Source organism: Panthera onca, chromosome D2 (genome assembly GCF_046562875.1).
Source record: "Panthera onca isolate mPanOnc1 chromosome D2, mPanOnc1 haplotype 2, whole genome shotgun sequence".
NCBI lineage: Eukaryota > Metazoa > Chordata > Mammalia > Carnivora > Felidae > Panthera > Panthera onca.
This window is the reverse complement of record NC_138349.1, coordinates 75,432,221-75,455,404: the sequence shown is the minus strand read 5'-3', so window position 1 is coordinate 75,455,404 and position 23,184 is coordinate 75,432,221. Positions and strand designations below refer to the sequence as shown.

The following is a 23,184-nucleotide window of genomic DNA, read 5'->3' as shown; positions in this document are numbered from 1 at the left end:
ACTGATCCCACTGAGTTCAGCATCACATCTGTATCTGCGCCTTCAATAGTTCTTAGCAGTGCCTAGGCCAGAAATCCTGTCTTCACCATCTTCAGAAAATAAACCTCCGGAAGAGTGGTCACCTGGCAACCCACGGGGTGAGGACCTAGGGATCTAGATGCTTTTGGAATAATGTTCACCCGATGCTCCTTATGTTTAGCTGCCTCCTCCACTTTTCATTTTCATAGTCACCTGATACAGCCAATTTTTATTGAAGAGTCTATGGAGAATTGGGTTTTTTCTCAGCTCTACTAACTGCTGGCTTGAGTCTGTTTACTCTCATCCATCTGCTTTTTGGCTTATGCATTCTATTGTTCTCTCCTATTGTCCCTATTTTTGTTAGCGTATTATTTCAGAAATTGTGTTAACATGCCACGTGTATGATATGTGTGTTGTAATATATAATTATTAATATATATTAATATGTTCCATATTAACACATTAATACATATCCCAAACAAATATATATACATATGCACAGATGTGATATTTTTATAAATGGGATCATTAACACTACAAAACCCCACCTTTTCGGGGGGGCTTGGCATAGTAGAACTGATAAATCTTTTCGTATCAGCACATTCATACAACTGAATGGCTGTATCGCTATTTATTTAATGCTTGATGAAAAAAGGTATTTAGATTATTTTCATTATTTTTCCTATTGTACGTAATTCAACAATGACCATCACAAGTGCCATATTTGTAACATTTCACATATTCTCTTCTTCATATTTTCTCTTTTCTGTGGTAAATTTTATTTTTGATTTGGCCATAGATCAAATTTAAGACATTCAGGTTATCTCCAGCTTAAAAATGATTGCTGCTATGAATGCATATGTATATGTACATGCATATATGAAGAAAAATTGAGGCCACCCATGAGTGTAGAACACAGGTAGCTAGGAGTCTCTTCCCTGGCATGAGATGAGCTGGGAACAGAACAAGAGGGTGGGTGATTGTTGGAATTCTGTGGAGTGATTGAATATCTCTAGAGAGTAATATTTCACATTTAGGCACCAGAGATCCCGATCTCAAGTAAAACTAGATCCCTGCTGAATCACCTAATGGAAAGCTTATCCATTAATAAGCCCTACCAATACAGTCAGGTTTTAGTAGGTCATCCTTCAGTGTGAACAGTCAAGGAGAGCTCCCACATAAAATGTGGAAACTAAGACGGAAGGAGTGACCCTTGAGGAGAGAGATAATGAAGGTAAGAAGCATATTAGTTCTCTCCGGTTATTATTAATCTCAGAAAACCCGTAAGCATCTGTAAAACAAGAACAGGATACAGTGATAAAGTAACAGAGAACAAGAAACACCTAGAATTAGACATTGAAATTAAAATTCAGTCAAACACAGTTTGGAGTCGAGGAAAACTTTGAGAAAATGTAAGAAAGCAGTGATAGAAATGTAAGAAGATGAGTGATACTGAATAGTAAATAGTGAAATCAGAGGGGAAGAAATGAACAGGTAACCGCGCACACCACTGTGGTTTGAGGATACTCACGTGTGTATATCTTTGTTTTTCACGCTGGGGAGAGTGACACCAGCATTACTGCTAGAATCTGCCTGAGGAATCAAGAAGCCATGGGAACAGCATGCCTGGTTATAAGTAACTAAAAAGCAGTTGGATTTTGAAAAAGCGAAACCCTAGTTTTCTTATGAACTGTCTCACGACTACGTTATTTATTTTTTGATTTGTACCTCATCACTCCGTGCTGTATTATATAGAGTGTGGCAGTTCTGTCTGTCTTAGAGAATGCTGTATATGTGGTGGTGGGTTGTCCTCCCCAGTCTGCCATATACATACCAATCACTAAGATCATCCTAGAATAGTCCTCAGGTGGACAGAGGAATAAACAGGTAACTAAAAGAAGAAAAATCTCCAGAACTGACAGACACGAATCTTTAAATTGAACGAGCCTACCCGGTACCTGATAAATTCGTGCATAAAGAACCATGCCACAGTACGTTATTATGAAATTTAAAATACCAGGAATAAAAAACCACCACTGTGGTTGAGGAGATAAATGAAAGTAGTGTTTTTAAACTATAAGGCAAGGGGTAGGGGCGCCTGGGTGGCGCAGTCGGTTGGGCGTCCGACTTCAGCCAGGTCACGATCTCACGGTCCGTGAGTTCGAGCCCCGCGTCGGGCTCTGGGCTGACGGCTCGGAGCCTGGAGCCTGTTTCCGATTCTGTGTCTCCCTCTTTCTCTGTCCCTCCCCCGTTCATGCTCTGTCTCTCTCTGTCCCAAAAATAAATAAAAAAATTAAAAAAAAAAAAAAATAAGGCAAGGGGCAGTACCTTCAATTTTTTTTTTTTTAATTTTTTTTAACGTTTATTTATTTTTGAGACAGAGAGAGACAAAGCATGAACGGGGGAGGGTCAGAGAGAGGGAGACACAGAATCTGAAACAGGCTCCAGGCTCTGAGCTGTCGGCACAGAGCCCGACGCGGGGCTCAAACTCACGGACCACGAGATCATGACCTGAGCCGAAGTCGGCCGCTTAACCAACTGAGCCACCCAGGCGCCCCTCAAATTTTTGAAGGAAAATAATTTTCAACTTAGAAGTCTGTACCTGGTTAAACTATCGATAAAACGATGAAATTTGAGAGTAAAGATGTATTTGGACACGTAAGGACAAAGAATATTTACCTCCTTGTGCCTTTTTAAGGAAAGTACTAGATGATGTGCTCCAAGACAATCTGGGAATAAACCAAGAAGGAGGAGGATGGGCAATTCACATACCTGTGGGTCTCAGTCAAGAGAAAGCAGTGAAGGTGGGGGGGCCTGGGTGGTTCAGTCAGTTAAGCGTCTGTCTCTTGATTTCGGCTCAGGTCATGATCTCAGGGTTCGTGGGACAGAGCACAGCATCAGGATCTGTGCTGACAGCGCAGAGCCTGCTTGGGATTCTCTCTCCCTCTCCCTCTCCCTCTCCCTCTGCCTCTCCCTCTCCCTCTGCCTCTCCCTCTGCCTCTCCCTCTGCCTCTCCCTCTGCCTCTCCCTCTGCCTCTCCCTCTGCCTCTCCCTCTCCCTCTCCCTCTCCCTCTCCCTCTCCCCTGTGCATGCTCGCGCTCTCTCTCACTCTCTCTCAGAATAAATAAATAAATAAATAAAGCAAAAAAGAAAGTAATGAAGGGAATTACTAAGATGATAGCTGTTAGAGCAGACCCAGAGAGCCACCAAACTAAATGGAGTAGAAAGTAGGTCTTCAGGATAGAGAGATTCGGTGAATAAGGGAACTGGATGGAGTGCTTGCCTGCATGGAGCAACTGAAATAAATGTGAAAAAGCCTTAGAAAAGGAAGATGTACCGTCAAAAGGAAGGATTTTGGAAGCTTGGAGAAATGGCTCTATGAGGAAGGAAGTTTGTCAAGTGTGGTGCTTCTTTCTGTAGTGAACCACATTTATGTATATTATAAACAGTATATTTAATTAACTGAAGGGGCGCCTGGGTGGCTCAGTTAAGCGTCCGGCTTCAGCTCAGGTCATGATCTCACAGTCCGTGAGTTCGAGCCCCGCGTCGGGCTCTGTGCTCACAGCTCAGAGCCTGGAGCCTGCTTTGGATTCTGTGTCTCCCTCTCTGTCTGCCCCTCCCCTGCCCATGCTCTGCCTCTCTCTGTCTCAAAAATAAAAACATTAAAAAAATTTTTTTTTAAATAATTAACTGAAGGGGCGCCTGGGTGGCGCAGTCGGTTAAGCGTCCGACTTCAGCCAGGTCACGATCTCGCGGTCCGTGAGTTCGAGCCCCGCGTCAGGCTCTGGGCTGATGGCTCGGAGCCTGGAGCCTGTTTCCGATTCTGTGTCTCCCTCTCTCTCTGCCCCTCCCCCGTTCATGCTCTGTCTCTCTCTGTCCCAAAAATAAATAAAAAATGTTAAAAAAAAAAAAAATAAAAAATAAATAATTAACTGAAGATAACTATATATGGAAAGTATGGCAGGAGATAGGAGTATTAATACAATACCCATGGCTCATTGCAGGCTAAACTTCCTAAGCGAGCACATCTCTTAATTATATACTATCAGAAAACATGGTTTTGAGACTTTGGAGGCTTGGGAAGGAAGAAAAAGAGCTGTTGGTTTTCTATTGAGTTTCCATTTGTTTTTAGTCATATGTGCAGTGCTTTGATAATTAAAACAGTTCAGTTGTACAGAAACACATTGAAACGTTTAAAAGTTTTTAACTACCTTGTGTCTGTTCTTTTTTACTTGTAGCAAACTTAGCTAAAGAACATAGGTAGCATTGTAGTCACAATTATAAATTCAGGAGGCAAATGACTTAGGTTTCTGTTTCTTCTCTACTTTTACTAGCTCTCTGGAGTGGTTTAACCTCTCTACATCCTAGTCTCCTAAACTATAAAATGGGGTTAATAATAATATACCCCTCATAGGGTTTTTGTGAGACTGAGTCAGACAGTCTATGCAAAGCGTACCAAAGTATCTGGCATGTAGCAGTTTCACAGTAAATGTTTTATTAAAATCACGATAAAGGCAATTACTTTTTATACTTAGTTGAATCCATTTACTGAAATGTACTTTCAAGAAATCAATTCTGTAAATATTTTTATGTAATGTATCAGTTACTTAAGTTAATTGGGTCTACTCTTCAAAACATTGTAGAAAACAGGGCACCTGGGTGGCTCAGTCAAACATTCAACTCTTGATTTTGGCTAAGGTCCCGATCTCAGGGTCATAGGATCGAGCCCTGCCTTGGGCTCTGTGCTGGGTGTGGAGCCTGCTTGAGATTCTCTTTCCCTCTGCCCCATCCCCCGCTCATGCTCTCTCTCTCTTTAAAAAAAAAAAAAAAAAAAAAAAGACCAAAAACAATTTGGAAATTCATTGTTCACAAATCTTTGCCTAATCATTGCTACATTGAAAATGAAGCTTACAATTTCATATACAGACTTTGAAGTTAGAATAACCCGGGATTCCATCCTGACTGCAGTTATTTTCTACTCATAAATTTGGAGGAGTTTCTTTTTCATAATCCGCTTTATTGAGGTATAACCTACAAACAATAAAATTCACAACTTTTACGCTTACCATTTGATGTGTTTTGGCAAAAATATATGGTGGTGTAACTACAACCACGGTCACAGTACACAACATTACCATCATGGGGCACCTGGGAGCCTCAGTCAGTTAAGCGTCAGACCCTTGATCTCAGCTAACGTCTCGATCTCAGGGTCATGAGTTCCAACTCATGCTGGGCATGAAGCCTACCTTAAAAAAAATTACCATCGTTGTGTGAGTGTCTTAAATCTCCAAAGCTTAGTTGCGTCACCTGCAAAATAACGATGACACCTAGCAATCCAAGAGGACTGTAAACATAGGGGCTAATATAGAGAGAGAGGGCCGTGCACAGGGAAGACACTGCTGGTGTCCTTATCATACTCACCGGTGTTTCTTCTTTTCTAGCTTCTGAAAGTTCTGCTGACGACAGTGAGCAGGAGGATGAGACAGGTGCTCAAGACAGAGACCACAGTGGCAAAGAGGAATCGAAGATCGATCATTTGACCCATACCAGAAACGATCTTATTGCAAAAGAGGAACAGAACAGTTCATCTTTGCTAGAAGACAACAAAGTCCATGCAGATTCGGTGATCTCCAAAGTGGTGTCAAAATCTCCAGAAAGATTAAGAAAAGATATGGAAGGATTATCTGAAGATACGGATTATGAAGAAGACGATGAAATCACAAAAAAGAGAAAAGACGGTAAGAAGGACAGCGCAGAGAAGTCTTCAAAGCCTCAAGTCAAACGTGGTAAAAGAAGGTATTGCACTACAGAGGAGTGTTTGAAAACTGGATCGCCTGGCAAAAAGGAAGAGAAGGCCAAGAGCAAAGAATCGCTTTGCGTAGAGAACAGCAGCAACAGCTCTTCGGATGAAGAGGAGGACGAAAAATCAAAAACAAAGATGACTCCAACGAAGAAATACAACGGTTTGGAGGAAAAGCGAAAATCTCTACGGACAACCGGTTTCTATTCAGGATTTTCAGAAGTGGCAGAAAAAAGGATAAAACTTTTAAATAACTCTGATGAGAGACTTCAGAACAGCAGAGCTAAAGATCGGAAAGACGTGTGGTCGAGCATTCAGGGACAGTGGCCGAAGAAGACTCTGAAGGAGCTCTTTTCAGACTCGGACACTGAGGCTGCAGCCTCCCCGCCCCATCCCGCCCCCGAGGAGGCGTCCGCAGAGGGCTCGTTGCAGCCGGTGGCCGAGGAGGAGGGCTGCCCCCCCAGCGCCGAGCTGGAAACACCGCCGCCGGCCGGCGCCGACAGTAAGCCCGCCGAGGAGAAGCCGGCGGAGGTCACCGACAAAAAAGCGGAATTTCCCAGCAGCGGCAGCAACTCCGTGCTCAACACCCCCCCTACCACCCCCGAGTCACCTTCCTCGGTCACTGTAACGGAAGCCGGTCGGCAGCAGTCTTCGGTGACCGTGTCGGAGCCGCTGGCCCCGAACCAGGAAGAGGTTCGCAGTATCAAGAGTGAGACCGATAGCACAATTGAGGTGGACAGTGTCGCGGGGGAGCTGCAGGACCTCCAGTCGGAAGGGACCAGCTCGCCGGCAGGCTTTGACGCCAGCGTGAGCTCCAGCGGCAGCAATCAGCCGGAACCAGAGCACCCGGACAGAGGTGAGGGCCGAGCCGTGTCCGTTGGCGTAGTGTAGAACCTTCTGACGTTTCCAAGGGCTTCGCGGTAGCGCTCGTTAAGAGCACGAGGCGCACAAGTGAAGTCCTTGCGTGAACGCGGTAAAAATGGAAGTTGGAAGGGTGCTTTGAGTAATGGATAGCGAATGCGCTGAAAAGCTTGGGGGGGACTTACCGTCCCGTGCGTGAGCTGTCCGTGACATCCCTAGGGGACCAGAGCCCGTGCTGGGCACGCACCCAGGCCCAAATCCACACCTTTTTGAAGATTCCTTATACGCTGGTTGACTATGTGGCATGAGCAGCTTCAATATATATCTGTAACGTTGTTTTCGCAATTGTAACCGATGTGCGTTTTCTCACAAACATTTTGATTTGTTGACAGACCCCTCCACCCTTAACCAAATACTGTATGTAGGGGTTTGGAGCAACCAACTGTCCAGGCACTGCTTTCCTCAGACAACCGTGTCAAACTGATTTTCAAGCCTGACTAACTTGTGTGAGTTTGTAAAGGAATTTGATGCTTTCTTAGATGCATAGCTTCCAAATCGAAGGAGCAATGTGTATGTTACCCTCCAGTAATACTTTTTTGATTTTCCGTGAAGTTGTTAAAAGTGGAAACCCAAATTAGTACTTTTAAAAGTATTGGTGCCCTTTGATTTTGCCATAGCTATTCGTGTGTCTTCATTCTTCTTACAGACCACTTCATTCAGGTGTCTTTAGATGAATAGAATATACGCCGACAGCTGGCTTTGAAACCTACTTTTTCGCTGTAAAGATAGGAAGATGTTTACTTTACGTAACATACCGGTTTTTATTATGCTAGTTTGAGATTTTTAGCTAAGCTTAAAGAGATGTGATACAGATCAGGTGGGTTAATTCCTAATTTTCTCACACAAATTTTTTTTTCCTTTTTTTCTTTTTCCAGCTTTAGTGAGATACAATTGATGGAACATTGTCACACAAATCTTGACTTAAAATATTTCTTTTTAAAAAATAAATATTAAGTAAAAGATATAATTGCAGTGCAATTGGGATCTTCTTTGGTTTTTCACATTCACACATACAGCTACAGTATGTGTGCCATAAAAAAGAGATACGGTAGCTTCTGATAGAAGCAGGTTAGCATTGCCCTTTTGAATCTTAATCTTGACTAGGTTGAAAAGAATGCAACTTAAGAAATACTCCTGGGGCGCCTGGGTGGCTCAGTCGGTTAAGCGTCCAACTCTTAGTCTTGGCTCAGGTCATGATCTCATGGTTCGTGAGTCATGGGATATTCTCTCTCTCTCTCTCTCTCTCTCTCTCTCTCTCAATAAATTAAAAACAAAAAGAAACTTTAGAAGAAATACTCCCAAATTTAGGGTAACAGAGACCATCTGCTATACCAGAGCAAAGAGAGAATTGATCTCTCTTTAGAAATAAATTCTTGGGGCGCCTGGGTGGCTCAGTCGGTTGAGCGTCCGACTTCGGCTCAGGTCATGATCTCGCAGTTCGTGGGTTCGAGCCCCGTGTCAGGCTCTGTGCTGACAGCTCAGAGCCTGGAGCCTGCTTCAGATTCTGTGTCTCCCTCTCTCTGTGCTCCTCTCCTGCTCATGCTCGCTCTGTCTCTGTCTCTGTCTCTGTCTGTGTCTCTCAAAAACGAATAAACGTTAAAAAAAAAATTTTTTTTTTAAAAGAAAGAAATTCTTAAGCATTTATTTCATATGGCCTTATTTTAAGAAATTTGTCTACTGATACCAGAGAATTCACATTGTGTCAAAAGTAAAAATGTAAATTTTACAATTTAGATTTAGGATTTCCCTCCAGTTGGCTTACATTTACTTACTTACATCCAGTGGCTTCCATTACTCTTTATTTCTTGCAGCTGAAAGCTTCAGAATTAAAACTCTTTTAGGGAGAAACCTGACAATTATTTTTAAGATTCTGTGCTTCAATATAGTCATTATCTTCATCACCTTCTTTGTGTTTTATTTAAGTTGTTATATTAAAATAGCTTTAGAAGAAGTTATTGCTAAGATGTAATTAAAAAACAGTCCAGAAGTTGCAAACAAAACAGTTAATGGCCTATTCCGTTTTTGACCAAGGAAGCCATGTCCTATATACTCGACTGATATTATCGTTGGTAACAGGACTAAGAAATATTTTTTGTAGCAAACATGCCATAATTTTTATCACATCTGTATCATGTCATTATAGTATTTTAATACTATAGTAGTATACAGTATAGTATTTCATTGTACTGAATAGAAACAGGACTTTATTAATCTCCGGAAAAGATAGTCTGGTAGACGATATATATATAATTAGAAATACATAGAAACACAGTAGATGCTGTGGACCAAGTTAATAGTATAGAGAAAAATGTACTGAAACTATAGTTTGGAGTAGTTGTCAAGCCATGAAGCCTGGCCGGTCATGGAAAGTCTTGGTGAAGATGTAGGATGTGGGCTAGTCCTTGAAGAAAAGGAAGACATTTATGAAGTTTCAGGATAATTTCCTACCAAGAAGGTGAAACGTTTCATAGGATCATTATGCTGGATTTATAAATGGTATATGTGTTAACCAGTGCCCTGGCAGTGAAGTTACTGTTAAAAGAAATAAATTGGTGGGGCGCCTGGGTGGCGCAGTCGGTTAAGCATCCGACTTCAGCCAGGTCACGATCTCGCGGTCCGTGAGTTCGAGCCCCACGTCAGGCTCTGGGCTGATGGCTCGGAGCCTGGAGCCTGTTTCCGATTCTGTGTCTCCCTCTCTCTCTGCCCCTCCCCCGTTCATGCTCTGTCTCTCTCTGTCCCAAAAATAAATAAAAAACGTTGAAAAAAAAAATTAAAAAAAAATAAAATAAAATAAAATAAAGAAATAAATTGGTAAAACAGCTAAGTGTGAATTACTACTAAAATTTATCCCATTAATATGATGATATTTTAAAGTTGTTAATATCACTGTAAGCTATATCATTAATGTTTTCATCTGTGACTAAATCTTAATATTTTGGTTCTATTGAATTTTCGCAAATTTCAGTTTTTATTTTCATCATTTACCTGTTTTTGGAGTTACTAGACTCATAAACTCCCAGTTCTATATTGAGAACTATTTTTAGTTTGTATCTGATTTTTCTAAGAAGGATGTGCATACTTTATTTGCTTTTTTAAAACTCTTTTATTATGTGTAATAATTCAATTAATGAAAATTCATTCTAAAAATTATAGTAATTCTATGATAATTTGTAAAGCTCATAAAGAACATGCATAGTTTGAGAATTGTTCTATGCTTCTAAAATGTGAGATTAATTTATACCTAGGAAAGCTTGATTTTATTTTGTGTTACTTAATCATTTCTTTTCCATCGTAGCCTGTACAGGTCAGAAAAGAGGGAAAGAATCTCAGGGAGGAGGAAGTTCATCAAAAAAGCAGAAGCGAAGCCATAAAGCAGCAGTGGTAAACAACAAAAAAAAGGGAAAAGGCAGTAAGTGTGAAACCTCTAATTATTTATGTATAAAAATAATGGCGGATATGTTTCCCCTCCCCCCCACCCCCACCCCCCCTCCCTCCCCATTAAGAAAGGGGCATTCAGGATATGGGATAGTTAAAGATTTTGATTTTTGTCTCTACCGTCAAAAAAATCACACAGAAGTCTTCTGATCCTAGGTAAACTCTAGGATTAAGCAGTCTGGTGTTATTCAGCAGTGGTATTGATTGCTGATGAATGACCAGGTAATCCTTTTGAAAATAATAGCCATTGTAATGTAAACTCAACATCTTTGTTAGTTGTATGTCCCACGGTTTTTCCAATTGCCATTGTATGTATCACATATAACTGAAAATGCTTCAATTATATATTATTTTTATTACAGTGAAATTGATTGCTTTGTAATTCTTCAAGGCAAAATCAGACTGGAAGAGAACAATCCAGGTAGCCTTAGAGCTGTACCTCCAACAAGTCCAGTCTGTTACTTTTGTCGTTCGTGCCCCAAACTCTGTGTCCCAAGAGCAGCTAGAAGCAGTACTAAAGATTGAACTTTAGTAATGGCTCTGTTTGTTGACCAGCAGGAATTTATATACTGTATTTCTCCTGAGAGCTGCACATTTAATCTCTCTTTTGTAGACAAAGTGAGAAGCAGAAAATATGTAAAGAATTTTTTTTCAGGTGCCCCACACTGACCTCCTGCTGCTCTTCCAGGAGACTCCTGCCACCTCCACTGCCTGACCTTTGCTATCGGCCGGCTTGGCTGCACTTCAGTGCAGAAAAGGGTTATGCGGCCAGCTCCCCGAGGTTCTGCTGAGCCCATATGACTTCCAGGCGGTGAATATGGCGTCCCTCGGGGCCCCGGGCGGCTGTGCTCAGCAAGGCCGTGAAAGCCGGGCTGAGGCAGACCACTGCATCAGAGCGGGGCCAAGCCTTGGGTGGCTTAGCTAGCAGTTGCCAGGGCTTCCAGAGCAGCAGTGGGGGGCTTGGGGGGGGATCTTTTCGAGATGTGTGTAAAGGAGTGGTGGAGTTTCTTCATTCTCAAAACACCACAGTGGGAGGAGCTGCTGTCTACCTTTCCTATCTAGAATACTTGTCAGGCTTTGAGAGCCCGACTGTGCCTTTTTTGGGGTAGCTGTTAGTAGATAAAGAATCAATCAATACATGCCAAATTGATCACCAATTATTTGGAATAACCAACAGGATATTTAAAGTGTTACTACACAGTGATGTTTTTGTCTTCAAGACTTTACCATTTAATGACAGATCCTAGGAGGGCTCCTCTTCAACGAGTCCGTTAATGTATTCCTATAATTTAGCGGTATAGTGGGTATATTTAATTGTATTCAAACACTGTTCTGTAGCAGTAACAGTTAATTGTATTTTCCCATTTTAATTATTGGGCTTAAGGCTTGATAAATCAGAATGAGGAAGCCATTCTCTGAGAAAAATTTCGTAAAGTTGAACTAACTCATGGAATCTAAGATAATACTTTGTATCCAGAAAGGTAATCCATGGAAATATCAATCCCATCATCTACTCATTCACATGGTTAAACAGTCAAGGTTAAGCCTTTCTGTTCCAGTACTGAGGCTTTAATCAGCAAAGGCAGTTGTAACATAATTATTTTGCAGATTTGTGAAATCTTCATAGTGAATATATTTACCAGAGTATAACTGATGGTTTATTTTAGTCCACAAGCTACGACGTAGGAGTTACTTAAGGAAAAAAAAAATCATTGTACACATCAAAGTTTAGAGTTCATTCCCAAAGAAGTTTTTTTTAAGGAATTTCATGATTATCTTTCATTGTTTGCTTGTGGCCAGAGGAGTAGAAAAAGTGTTACATGTACCTGGGTTCTGTATACAACCCAAAATGTGAAAATTAAGTTGCTACAATGAGTCACTTAAAAAGATGCTGTATTCTATTTTATATATAGTAATCTAATAGAATAAAAAGCCATTGAAATCTATAATTATGATACATCTGATAGTCTACCAGGTATAACGGAAGATTAGTTTGAATGTTTTTTTAAAAAAACTATTATTGGCAATTCAGGTAAGAAGCATTTTTTGGTTTTGGTTTTGTTTTCCTAAACTGAGATGCTACTGTATTTATACATGACAACTTTCCAGGTTTCTAGGCAGGGTCTATAAAGCAAGGTATTTATTTGAGTAATAAAGTCATGCAGTTAATTTTAAAATTAATTTTTCACTAAAGTCTGTGACAAATTTTTTGTTACTTTTCTGTTTACTCACGCTTTTCTTTCTACTTTTATTTCAGCAAACAGTAGTGATAGTGAAGAACTTTCTGCTGGGGAAAGTGTCACGAAGACTCAGTCAGTCAAATCAGTTTCTACCGGAATGAAGTCTCACAGTACCAAATCTCCGGCCAGGACACAGTCCCCGGGAAAATGTGGAAAGAATGGTGACAAGGATCCTGATCTCAAGGAACCCAGTAATCGACTACCCAAAGTTTACAAATGGAGTTTTCAGATGTGTAAGTGACACCTAGTAAGAAGAAGCAGCTTCAGCCTAGTAATTTTGAGGCTAATCCCTCTGAAAAAGAGGCTGTAACCAAACTTGAGACATCATGACCAGTTGTAGTGTCGAGAGCATATTTGGATCTTGATTTGAATAAACAAATTGCTAACAGAAAAATTTTAAGGCAATTCAGGCAGATACCAACATTGAGTAGATATTTATGATATGATATTAGAAATTTGCTTTAAAACAACCTAGTCTTGGGGGTGGGAGTAGATGGGGTATAAATAAGACAAGATTTGCCATAATTGCTAATCACTGAAGCTGGGTGGTGGTATATGGGACTCCATTATTCTATATTCTCTATACTTTTGTTTATGTGAGAAATCTCCGTAATAAACACTTTTCGAAAAAAGATTATCCCAGCGTTTCTCACACACGGAGATATTCTTAGGAAATTGAAAACTGCTCTTTAGAGCTTTTAAAAATTTTCCTACAACTTAAAAGTTATATATACTCAAAAAAAACCCAAACAACCACACATTACACATACTCATAAAAATCTAAAGAAAGAACAAAAAGAGGCCAAAAGAGAAAAATTTATCCACAGTCCTGACATTCAAAAATATATTCAATTTTAACATTTTGGTGTCTTTCCAAGTATAAGTTTTAGTGATACATTGTGGTGATACTGTATATGAATGAGGAATTTTTAGCATGCATGTTTAGGTTATAAGGTTTTTAATTCTACACGCGCATACATTCAACAGATAACATGCATGTATTATGTACCTGGCATATATAGGCATACATTTTTTTAAAAGATTATTTTATGTATGTATGTATGTGTGTATGTATGTATGTGTGTATTTATTTATTTAATGTTTATTTATTTTTGAGAGAGAGAGTACAAGCAGGGGAGGGGCAGAGAGAGAGGGAGACACAGACTCCTAAGTGGGCTCCAGACTCTGAGCTGTTAGCACAGAGCCCAACGTGGGGCTTGAACCCACAAACTGAGATCATGACCTGAGCCAGAGTTGGACACTTAACCGACTGAGCCACCCAGGCGCCCCTATTTTATTTATTTATTTACATTTTTGAGAGAGGGAGAGAGACAGCATGCATGTAGGGGAGAGGGAGGGAGGGAGGGAAGAGAAAGAGAGAGAGAATGAAAGAGAATGAATGAATATCTGAAGCAGGTTCCACACTCAGCATGGACCCTGACTCGGGGCTGATCCATGACTCTGGGATCGTAACCTGAGCTGAAATCAAGAGTCAGAGGCTTAACCCACTGAACCGCCCTGACACCCCTAAAGATTTTATTTTTAAGTAATCTCTAAACCCAGTGTGGGGCTAGAGCCTACAACCATGAGATCAAGACTCACGTGCTCCACTAACTGAGCCAGCCAGGCGCCCTTATGTAGGCATAGCTTCTCATGTTCTAGCTAGAAAAAAAAATCTCAGGGAAACAAATGCTCACAAGCCTTGGTTTTAGTTTATCTGTCTTGACATTTTTCTACAACCATACTACATACTGATGAAAGTTTTAAATTCACAGCGGACTTGGAAAATATGACAAGTGCTGAACGCATCACAATTCTTCAAGAGAAACTTCAGGAAATCAGAAAACATTATCTGTCATTAAAATCTGAAGTAGCTTCCATTGATCGGAGGAGAAAGCGTTTAAAGAAGAAAGAGAGAGAAAGTAAGTGTTAACCTTCCTTTACTTAAGCCAGCAGTTTATGACCCCGCAGTTAGATTCATGTGAGTTTATGTCTGGGTCTTCGGGCAAGTTCTTTAATCGCTCTGCCTTACTTTCCTCATCTATAAAATGGGGAAGAATTTAAAGAAAAAATGATCTCAAGTCACAGGTCACAATGTTCACTTTCATGGAGTTTATAGATAGTCTGCTTTAAAAAACGAAACAAAACAAATAAGATTTCAGATAGCGAACAGCACTGTGAAGAGAGTAATATTAAGGCAGAGATTGGATGGGTTGTGTTAGGTTACAAATGATCAGGACATGTTCATTGAGACCTGAATGACCAGAGGAAGCGAGAGAAGTTAAATCTGGGGGAAAAGAGTTCTCTTAGTCTGCCAGGGCTGCCATAACGAAGTACCACGATTGGGGTCTTAAACAACAGGAAACGTATTGCTTATCTCCAAATACTGTCACATTGGAAGTTAGGGCTTCAGCATAGAAATTGGGGGAGACACGGTGCTCGGTCCCTAAAAGAGTCCTGGGCAGAGAAAACAGTATTGGAACTTTTGACATTTTGGGGCCGGGTAAGTCTTTGCTGACAGAGTGGGGGGGCGGGGGGGGCAGGGCAGGGGGGGCGGGGAGAGGTCTGTGCACCGCAGGATGCTTAGCAGCATCGCTGGCCTCTACCCACTGGATGCCAGCAGCAACCTACAGTTGTGACAACCAAAAATGTCTCGAGACATTTTTCAGGTATCCTCTAGGGTGCAAAATCACCCCAGGGTGAGAACATCTGCTATGAGGGAATACATTTGGTGCCTTTCGGAAGCAGGAAGAAGATCATTGTGGTGAAAGCAGTGGAAACATCAGCTAGGTAGGCAGAGGCCGACTCCTGTGGGGCCTTATAGGCAAGGATGAGGGGTGGAGATTTTATTCTAAGTGAGACAGAGAGCTGTTTCAAAGTTTTAAACAGGGAAATGACATGGTCTATTCATAGTACTTAAAGATCACTGTCTGCTGTGTAGAAAGCAGACTCTAGAGGGGCAGGGGTAGAAGGAAGCAGTGTCGATTAGGAAGCCCATCGCAGTGGCTCTGGGGAGCGGGCGACAGTGCCTTGACTGGGGTACTTGCAGGGAAGATGGAGAGCAGTCCGTGTTCATAGCGCTCGCTGATGGATATGGTGTGGGTGGAGCAAAGAGGAATTGAGATGATTTGTAGGTTTCCAGCAGGAACAAATGGCTACTTGGTGCTGACTTTGGAAACCGAGGAGGACCTAGAAAAGGTAACATTGTGGGTTGAGGAACACAGGATCAGACGTTTTGTTTTCACCATGTTACTTTTTGAAATGCCTAGTAGGCATCCAAGTGGGATGCCAGGTAGACAGTGGGGTACGTAAGCGTGTAGCTCAGCGGGAAGGCAGGACTAGAGAGCAAATTTTTAAGTCATTGCCTGGCCATAATACAGTAGTTAACTGTAAGCGGTTTGTTAAGCCCCAATACTTGAGTAGATCACCTAGAAGACAAATGTGGGTACAAAAGAAGGAGAGCTGGGGCAAGCCAGCTTTTACAAGTAGGGCTGAGAGGGAGAAGACTAGCAAGACGTGAGGAGTAGCCTTGAATGAAGAAAACCGATGAAGGTGGCCAAGAGTTGAGGAGGCCGGTGGTCATCTGTGCCAAATGCTGCTGAAAGGCCAGCAAAGCGGTCAGTGGCTGGGCCATGCTGGAATCATCGGTGGCCTTTTTGAGAGCATGTACCGTGAGCTGTGGAGGTGCAGAAGCTGGTCTAAAGCTGATTCAGAAGAGAGGGGGAGGCAAGGAAGTAGAGATGGTGACCCTCTAGGAAAAATCTCACGTTTGCTATGAAGGGAACAGAGAAAGGGGACCCTAGGGGCGGGGGTGGAGGGACAAAGTCATTTCAAGCTTATGATTATGCCTCCCCGACCGTCCTCTGTTTCCACTGCTCCCATTCTCTGATGAAAATCAAAGCACTTTGGTTTTCATTGTCTTTTTCTTCAGAAGAATGTTCTTCGTTCCCTTTCCTGCGGTTGTGATAAGTCCTATACCTCTCCACCTTTGTCTAGGCTTTTTAATTTGTGGAGAGACTGAAGGTCTGGGTCATGGAGTGATTCGAAAAGAAATTAAGTGTTAATATATAGAAAGTATATACAGAAGCATTCTGTCAAAGGAAGGGGATCAGGGTTTTATTTGATAGGTAACCATTTTTTTTAAGTTTATCTTGAGAGAGAATGCACACACAAGCAGGGGAGGGGCAGAGAGAGAGAGGGAAAGCGATTCCCATGTAGGCTCCACACTATCAGCACAGAGCCCAGTGCGGGGCTCGATCCTGCGAACCATGAGATCATAACCTGAGCTGAAATCAAGAGTCCGATGCTTAATCGACTGAGCAGCCGCCTAGGCGTCCCTCCCCTGATACGTAACCATTTAAAAATAATTAAAAATCAACTATAAGCACACTATTTAAATTCTTGTGCCAGCGCTCCTTGTTCTCCCATCGCCTAAGCCTTGTTAGAGTGTTTGCATGTAGTAAGATGTCTACCCAGAAACAGCTCCTCTGAAACAGTGTTTGTATGTGTGGTCACCATAGGTTCTCTGTAGCAAGTGATTCTTATAAATGGATGCCTTCCCTGGGGAGTTAGCAGTAAAAGTCAGTTCCTAAATACTATTTAAAATATCAGTGGAAAATGACTATCTCAGCTGTTCAAAGAAATGCAAATCAAATAGGATACTATTCCTAGCCAAAAAAAAAAAAAAAAAAAAAAGTATAATTGAAACCAGTGCTAGGAAAATACGGTGAAATTCATATTTTATGCATTGCTGGAAGCATTGGCACAATTATTATGGAAAACAGTTTGACTATGTATTTGGAGAACTAGCTAATTCCAGTTCTAAGAATAGGTCCCAAGGAGAAATATGTGATGATAAAGAAGTTTGTCATGGTAATATTTATAATAACAGATAGAAATTATTTAAATTGTATTATCAAGTGATACATTGCATGGAATAAAAAGAAGTAGACATTTAAAATTTTATTTGTAACGCTCAAAATATTTATTATATTGTTGTTAGCAACAGGAAGACACTAGAATTAAATAAGTTAAAGTTCATAAATATAATGGAATACTATTCAACTTTGAAAAGAAAAAGAGGTAGATGTATATATGTACCAGTATGGAACAGTCTCCTAAGGTAAGTTGTTAAGTGTTAAAAAAAATAATCAAGAGGGGTGGCTGGGTGGCTCAGTCACTTAAGTGTCTGACTTTGGCTCAGGTCATGATCTCATGGTTTTCGAGTTCAAGCCCTGCATCAGGCTCTGTGGTGACAGCTCAGAGCATCGGCCTGCTTTGGATTCTGTGTCTCCCTCTCTGCGCCTCCCCTGCCTGCATGCTCTGTCTCTTTGACAGTAAATTTCATATTAAAAATAAAAAAATAAATAAATAAATTAAAAAAATAAAAAATCAAAAGTCAAACACTATACTGTGGTGCTTCTACTTACATTTTCAAAGTAAAGTTATAGCTACACATGTTAAATTTGCATATCCTATCTCTAGAGGCTGGAGAGGACATTCCTCTAGAACAGGGATTGGAACATTTTCTGTAGAGACAGTTAATAAATATTTTGGCCTTTGTGGGCCAAGGGGCCTCCTTAGAACATTTGACCCTGCCATTGTAGGTGTAAAATCTACCATAGGCCAAGGGGCCTCCTTAGAACATTTGACCCTGCCATTGTAGGTGTAAAATCTACCATAGGCAGGAGGTAAACAAATGGGCGTGGCTGTGTTTCAATAAATTTTATGTATATATATAGTTTATTTAAGTAATCTCTGCACCCAGTGTGAGACTTGAAGTCACAACCCCGAGATCAAGAGCCACACACTCTGACAACTGAGCCAGCCAGGCACCTAATTTTTCTTATCAGAAACAGTTGAGGCAGCTCTTTCTGCCCATGGGCCTGTCCCAGTGCTTTTAATAAAATCACCTTTTTTATGCCAAACAAACAACAGGTGGGCCAGATTTGGCCTTGGGGCAGTAATTTGCCAGCACCTCTACTAGAGTTTTGAAGACTGAAGCAACTGGTAACAACAGGGAAGTGAAATTTGGAGGACTTACGAGGGTTTTCATGAGGCAGAGATTTGCTTTTCCACCTTATATTCCTATACTGAAGGAATTTCTTTTACCTTGTGCATGTATTCCTTAAAACATTTTGTTTTTCAAATATTGATTTATAGGGGCACCCGGGTAGTTCAGTTGGCTAAGCATCTGACTTCAGCTTAGGTCATGATCTCACACGGTTTGTGAGATTGAGTCCCACATCGGGCTCTGTGCTGACAGCTTGGAGCCTGGAGCCTGCTTCTGATTCTGTCTCACTCTCGCTCTCTCTGCCCCTCCCCACTGTGGTTCCATGGGCTCTCTCTCTCTTTCTCTCTCTCTCTCTCAAAAAGAAATAAACTTTAAAAAATATTGATTTATAACAATGAGAGAATTTCCCTGAAGAAACTAACGGATGTGTCATTTGCTTTGTATGCGAAGTGCAGGAAAAAGCAGTAGTCAAGCTGTGGACCCTTTTGTTCCAACACTAAGAATCACTCTCATCACCATTTAAATTTGTAAGAAATTCTAAACACAGAAAGATGCAGGAACTAGGAGGAAGGAAAAGATTTTTGGGTGGATTACCACTTTTTCTTATTGGATTCAAAGTTCTTTTCGATGTTTGTCTCACTGTTGCAAAGTCGATTCTTGGTTTTATTTCCATGTCTTAATAGACTGGGTGCACAATTGGTTTTTTCCTAATATGATCTGTGTGGGAGCGGCATTCCCTGATCTGTCCCTTTTCCTTAACTCTGTATTTCAGGACTGTCTAGAGCTACTTGAGGTACACTGGTTTTTCCTTTCTTTACATCATGGCATTGTGACCTTCGGACTGCTCTTGCAGGCTTGAGTGATTTCAGAGAATACGACAGGCTTTTAGCTTACGGGGCTGGTGTTTTCTTTCTCTCTGTTGTCGTATGTACGTTTATTAAGCCTTTGGTTTGGTTTCCCCTTTCTTCAGGTGCTGCTACGTCCTCATCCTCTTCTTCCCCTTCATCCAGTTCCATAACAGCTGCTGTTATGTTAACGTTAGCTGAACCGTCAATGTCCAGCGCATCACAAAATGGAATGTCAGTTGAGTGCAGGTGACAGCAGGACTTGCTAAAGCACTTTGCACTTAATGGCTGTTGAGGGCCACGTCTTTTTTTATACTGCACAGTGGCACAAAAAAAAATCAGACAAGCACTATTTTATATTTAAAAATTGTTTCTTGACAAGCTGACTTGGCACTTAAGTGCACTTTTTTTATGAAGAAAAAGTACAATGAACTGCTTTTCCTCAAGCAATAATTGTTTCCAACTTGTCTGGGAATTGTGTGTCTGGTAACTTGAAGGCCTTCCACTGTGGCAAATGGAGGCTTTTCACTGCCTGTAGAGACAATACAGTAAGCATAATTGTTAGGTGGGCCGGAACATGTCAAGATAACTTACTGTATATGTATTCCCTTGTATTTTGTTAAAGCTGGAACATTTGATATTTTTCCATTTATTTATGAAAAAATACGAACCTATTTTCATTTGTACGAGCTAATTGTTTTTTAAAGCAAGTCACCTTAGGGTGGCTTTAATTGTATAAGTCAAGCACATGTAATAAATTCCAAACCTGCAGTTAACAGGATATTAGACATCAATCCTGGTAACCAAATATTGAAGATTCTCTTTAAAAAAAGACTGAACATGTTTACAGGTTTGAATTAGGCTAAAAGGTCTTGCAGTGGCTTTTCATGCCCCTTCAAATTGGAATGGAACTACTGTACTTTGCCATTTTTCTATAAATCAGTATTTTTTTTTAATTTTGATATAATACATTGTGTGAAAAAAGAAAATGGCTAATAAACTGTATTAAATCTTAAACAATGTATAAAGATTGTACTTAGCCAGTTCAAAGTGTATATTTATTCATAATGAATTATAACAGTTATATTTTTGTGTTTTCTTGTAAATGTTTCTTTTTCCTTAAATACAGATAATTCATTTGTATTGCTTATTTTATTATGAGCTACAACAAGAGGACTTCAGGAACAAGTAAACTGTATTAGTATGGTTCCAGGTTGTTGATATGAACTGTCTCAGAAGGATGGTTGTTATTTTAAGTATAAATAGCTAATCGGGGTGGTAGGCCTATAAAATTAAATGCCTTGTATAAAATCCAAAATGAACGCAAACTTGTTTTCACTTGTATTGACTTTATGTTGTATGATTCCAATCTCTGTTCTGTTTGGCACTTGTATTTAATTCTACACCTTTGTAAGACATTTGTATATTGCGGATGTGTTCATTCAAGCTATTTAATACCTGGCACTGTTAATACACAGTACTTTACTGTACAGACTGTTTTACCGTTTTAATTGTAGTTCTGTGTACTTTTTTTGGATGGGGCTGGCATGTTTTATTTGTTTTCTGGCAATACGACATGTGAGAATTTCGAAGCGTTTTGTTGTAGATGCTAACGTGTCAGAATCCTTTACATTCAACTTTTCTAAGAAAAGCATTTTCAGTCTTGTAGTGTGTGCTTACAGTAACTAATTTTGTTGAAAATGGTTTCAAGTTATTCAAATTTGTACAGGACTGTAAAGATTTGTTGACAGCAAAACGTTGAAGAAAAAGCTTATAGAATAAAAGCTATAAAGTATATATTAGGATCTGCAAACAATGAAGAATTATGTAATATATTGTACAAATGTAAGCAAAGGCTCTGAAATAAAATGCCATAGTTTGTGAATCCTTGATTTTGTTTCTAAAAGATTAAGTAATTTTAGTTCATTTCTGTATGTGATGATTGACTGGAACATGCATCTCCAGCCTGTATTATCCACAAGGGGTTAATTGACATACCAAAAAAAGGGAATATTATACCTATAAGAATTAAAAGTCCATTAACGGGATTCAGGATTTATTAGGCATTTTTATATCTTTGTATATACACTATAGACTATTTAGCTTGAGTCTGAACATGAGTATTCACTTGGAGGTTTGTCTAAAGAAAAAATTTTTATTTTCTTTAACATGTGGAACCATTACCAGCAGCTTTTTTTTCTTTTTTTCTGTGTTACAGTTTCATTGGACTTTTACTTTTAGTGCACTCTGCCCCACTGCACATTGGAATCATCTGGACATTGTTAAAACAGTGATCAGTAGTCCTGTGCCCTGTTGGTGTCGGGGGGCGGGGGGGGGGGGCAGTGGAGGCCATCCTCCCATCCCCCCACCTCTAGGCCCCCAGAGTTGTATTCAGTTGGTCTAGGATGGTACTTGGATTTAGATCTTTTTTAAAAGGTCTCTGGTGATTTAATATGCATCTGCTTTTTTCCACATTAAAAAAGATCGGTATTTAGATTTTTATGCCCCATTTAAATGAACTTTCCACCTAGAGGCAATCCTTTCTTAAGAATAATTTTTACGGCCTAAAAAGCTCAAATGTATAGTTTTAAAGCACCTTTGGAATGACCCTGTATTTATTGTTACAGAAATTTGTTTAATGGATGATTTTTAAACTGTTGTAGAACGGTGCTTCCCAAAATGAAGTCTTAGAATACCGGTTCTGGGAAATGCTTTGGGAATTCATTGCCAAATATATATGCTATATATAGCACTTTTTCTTCGCAGAGATTCGGTGTTGGCGTATTAAAAACCGAGAAGGCCTATGAAGAGACCCCTGGCTAACTTCCTTTACCTACTGTTTTCACTCTTACCTGATCATGAAACCCTGGTTTTCAAGGAACTAATATCACGTACTTTGTGTGTTATAGAAACAGTGATTCCAAATTTTGTTGGAATTGAGGTTTATACTCTTGGGCCTCTCTGCCTTCCTGCCTGTTGTGAGAATTCATGGTATTACCAGAATTTGACTTAAATTCACCTCTGGTTACCTAAACTATAGTTTATCAACCTAGTTACAATGGATGGAAAAATTAAGATGGATGTTTTTTATAGTGTTCTCCAAAACCATTTTATTTCTCCTGAAATAACCTGAGGGTCAGGTCTTGTTAATTTTCTTAAGTGTAGGGAGATTGGGGAAGCCGAAGCAGAATACGGAAGACCACTAACGTATTTTCCAAAGTATTTTTGTCTGTATCTTTCTATGAAAAGAGTCCTTATATTTTAAACTCTTCAGAGGCATTAAGTGATCTCTGAACAGTTAAAAACCAGTTCTGAACAGCAGTGGGGATCATTTTTTAACTGTCCAACCACAGCCTCTTTCATCCTAATTATTTTCCTCTAGAAGTGTGTGCTCCCTTTCATTCTTTGTGAGCCCATTTCTCCACCTTTCTTTTAATTTTAACCTATTTAGGGATTTGTGACTACCATCATGATGGGTTTTGTGTCTATTAGATGTGATCCCCAAGCAGCAATAGTTTCATGGTTTTATTGTGGAAGTAATCTACGTAAGGCTTAACAAAATATGTGCTAAATTGTACAGTCAGGGAAAGCCAGTGGTTAGGAGTCTGGAGGGGGCGGTGAATGAGCACACAGGGATTATGATGACAGATGTGATGGTGACACACAGGAGCTGCAATCCTTAAAGTAACATTTGAGGGAGTTTCATCTAGAAATGGAATGTGTAGGTAAGAGTGGAGAGGAAGAGTCAGGAAAGGCCAGATGTGATGAGGTTGCAAGTGCTACGGATAGGAAATGATTCTTGGAATAATGCTAGAGAGAGTGGGGATGAGAATGGGATTGGGAGACCTTCTGAAAGAGAAATTGAGTAGAATTTCTTCATTGGACTACATAGGATAGATGGAGCGAGGTGCT

General features: G+C 40.3%; 2 protein-coding genes and 1 long non-coding RNA gene across 10 annotated transcripts in view; 2 read left to right on the top strand and 1 right to left on the bottom strand.

The window, feature by feature from the left end:
• TBCE (tubulin folding cofactor E) overlaps positions 1-23,184 on the bottom strand; it is a 622,247-nt gene that overhangs the window by 254,287 nt on the left and 344,776 nt on the right. The gene's annotated exons all lie outside the window — the stretch shown is intronic.
• Positions 1-23,184, top strand: part of ARID4B (AT-rich interaction domain 4B) — a 156,517-nt gene that overhangs the window by 132,272 nt on the left and 1,061 nt on the right. For 4 of the 8 annotated variants that reach the window (XM_078434200.2, XM_078434203.2, XM_078434202.2 and 1 more), the window contains 4 exons: positions 5,460-6,674; positions 10,035-10,148; positions 12,432-12,647; positions 14,190-14,336. In XM_078434200.2, coding sequence (XP_078290326.1) covers positions 5,460-6,674; positions 10,035-10,148; positions 12,432-12,647; positions 14,190-14,336 — 1,692 coding nt within the window. Of the gene's footprint in view, positions 1-5,459; positions 6,675-7,071; positions 7,186-10,034; positions 10,149-10,829; positions 10,986-12,431; positions 12,648-14,189; positions 14,337-19,397; positions 21,165-23,184 lie in introns of those variants that run through there. The other 4 variants (XM_078434204.2, XM_078434201.2, XR_013550438.2 and 1 more) reach the window with 3 other exon arrangements.
• Positions 14,343-18,779, top strand: LOC145712512 (uncharacterized). Its single transcript, XR_014135388.1, has 2 exons — positions 14,343-18,020; positions 18,080-18,779. It is a non-coding gene; the product is annotated as an uncharacterized LOC145712512 (long non-coding RNA).